Source organism: Patiria miniata, unplaced genomic scaffold, assembly GCF_015706575.1.
Source record: "Patiria miniata isolate m_02_andy unplaced genomic scaffold, ASM1570657v1 HiC_scaffold_25, whole genome shotgun sequence".
NCBI classification, from domain to species: domain Eukaryota; kingdom Metazoa; phylum Echinodermata; class Asteroidea; order Valvatida; family Asterinidae; genus Patiria; species Patiria miniata.
Window position 1 is genome coordinate 14,347,926 of NW_024037064.1, and position 2,444 is coordinate 14,350,369.

The 2,444-nt window shown below is 34.6% G+C and overlaps 1 protein-coding gene across 1 annotated transcript; it reads left to right on the forward strand.

Annotated features, from left to right (window-relative positions):
* Nucleotides 1-773: 773 nt before the first annotated feature.
* Nucleotides 774-2,403, forward strand: LOC119733247. The gene is made up of 3 exons (XM_038206833.1): nt 774-991; nt 1,449-1,583; nt 1,778-2,403. Exons 1-3 carry the CDS (start codon nt 824-826, stop codon nt 2,090-2,092), a joined length of 618 nt encoding a protein of 205 aa, XP_038062761.1. The 5' UTR covers nt 774-823; the 3' UTR covers nt 2,093-2,403.
* Nucleotides 2,404-2,444: the final 41 nt, after the last annotated feature.

A 2,444-nucleotide genomic window follows, 5' to 3' on the forward strand; every position in this document is an offset into this window, starting at 1 on the left:
GTCAGTAATGACAAAATACATTTTGAACTGTTTTTTACCTGCCCCTAGAGGGTGCTCAAACACTTAATGGCATCATCAATCATTTTTCTGGAACACTGAACGCACCCAAAGACTAACACCGTTGACAACAAGTCCATATCTTTTTCCAATTTCAAATTATTAGGCACTTCTGATATCAACTGGAAGGAAGGCTTACAAGACTTGACACACAAAAGATAAACTACAGATCATGTATTATCATGTCAATTCCCACAACATTCAACTTCATGTCTCTCATGTTAATTTAATTATATTTTAAATTTGAAAGATTAAATTATTAACCTTTCAAGTGCAGACGTACGTCACACAACCCATGATGACTTCATAATTACAAAAAAAGCATCTTCAGTGGGTTCTCCATTCATGTATTTTCATTTGTGTTTTCATTTTGACAAACAGTTGTGGAGAACAATTTCCTGAAAACAATAATACTAACAAAAACAAAAGTACATTCATGCAATAATTAACAATAGGTGTTGCACTAATAGCCAAACAACTAATGGAATCCTTAAATCAGACTTATTATGTTACTGCACCTGGTGCAAAACATTTTAAAGATGTAACAAAACCTCTGTTAAAATCATATTTAGTTAATAATAAACTACATTAAACAATATATACAGTAATGTGTATATTTTCATTACAGCGAGCTTATTTTAACATTGGTGAAGTATACACATGTGCATTTTACACAATATTAAATTAAGTATTATCACATTTTTATTATCAGATGTCAGCTGTCAACATTAAAATCATCACAGCAGCAGAAGAGCGACCTAAAGCGATGTACGTAATGAGATGCATCACAGGTGATCACCAAGTGAAACCGTTGTACATGTTCCATGAAGCACAAGCCAAATTCGAGGTTGGCAACTACTACAAACTCGTAGGCTATACTTCATTTGAGCTAGCAAACCACGAAAGTGCCATCAAAGTCAATGCAAAGACCCGAGTAAGTATGCAAAGTTTCAAACACTTTATATAAAATGTGCATATTTCTCTACAAACTTCAATAATCGACCAGCACTGAAGTTGAATATTTAACTTTAGTCTGCATTTTTTTTGGAAATAGCACGCAACCATGTTACATAAATCAGTGCAACGATGGAGAACAAAATGTAGGTAGATGCCACCCTTAAGTTTGACCAAAATATATCTAATTTCCATAAAATATTAATCCCTGCCATTTATTTCCATATTGGGGTATATTCTATATTCTTTTGATTTTTAAAAAGTTAATTTCAGTCATACTACTTACACACCCTTACTTAAATAACATTTTTATAAGCTTTTTATACAAATATTGACTGCTTGGAATGGTGTTGTAAAACTAGCCTCCCAAGGTGATCCATGGACATTCTATTTTCACAACTGTACTATTATTTTTTTACTGCCATTTTTTCTTTCAGATTTTCCACTGTCAACCATTCTTCATCCCGGCTGAAATTGAAGAACAATTCTTCCACGCTGACCCTGTGAGCGTCGAGGAAGCACTCCAGCTACCACCATACCGACGCGCATCCATCAAAGGCATATTGACCTATGTAAGTAAAACCATCATACTACAATTCTTCTTATCTAAGCCTTTCAATACACATTCCCTTCACAACATACTTTTTAACAAACCATAAGTATCAAACTCTTCTACCTCACATAATAATACATATATTGTCAACAAACAACACTTTACCACAGACAGTGCAAAACATATACATTAACTGTGGTTTATAATTTTCAGGTCTCACCGGTCAAGGAGGCCACAGGTTGGAAACGGAAGACACTCCACCTCTCACAAACATCATGCCCGAACAAAGTCGTTGTGAACCTTTGGAATCACATGTCATCAACTCCGGTCCCACCCATGAGATCTATGGTAGAAGTCACCAACGTTGAGACATCCTTGTATCAAGGCCAGATCTCATTCAACACTACACCTGAAACAAATATCAAGGTAAGCAATCAATTTTTAACATATTTTTCAAAACCCATCATTTCATTTTTCATTAATTTTCAAAAATATTTACAATCAATACAATGGAACCCACCAATATAATTTCATTTCATAGACTACTACTTTCATCCACACATCCCTTCATACAAACAAACTGCTAATTCCCCCACCCTTTTTCCCCCACAAATACAATTTTAAACTTAATTACCTAGAGAGAAAAAAGACACACACCTTTTACACTCACAAAACCCATGGTACACCCATTCCTGATCCCCTCTCCAATTTGCTCCATCATTGGTTGTGTCCGACAATGACATTTGTCAATGTTCCTCTCATATGACTGTGGAGAAGAAAATTATTACAAAAGTGCAAAACAACTTCATATATTCCACTATTAACCATTAACTTTCCTAAATATACAACCTTCCCAAAAATTACCAAATCACAGCGTCTA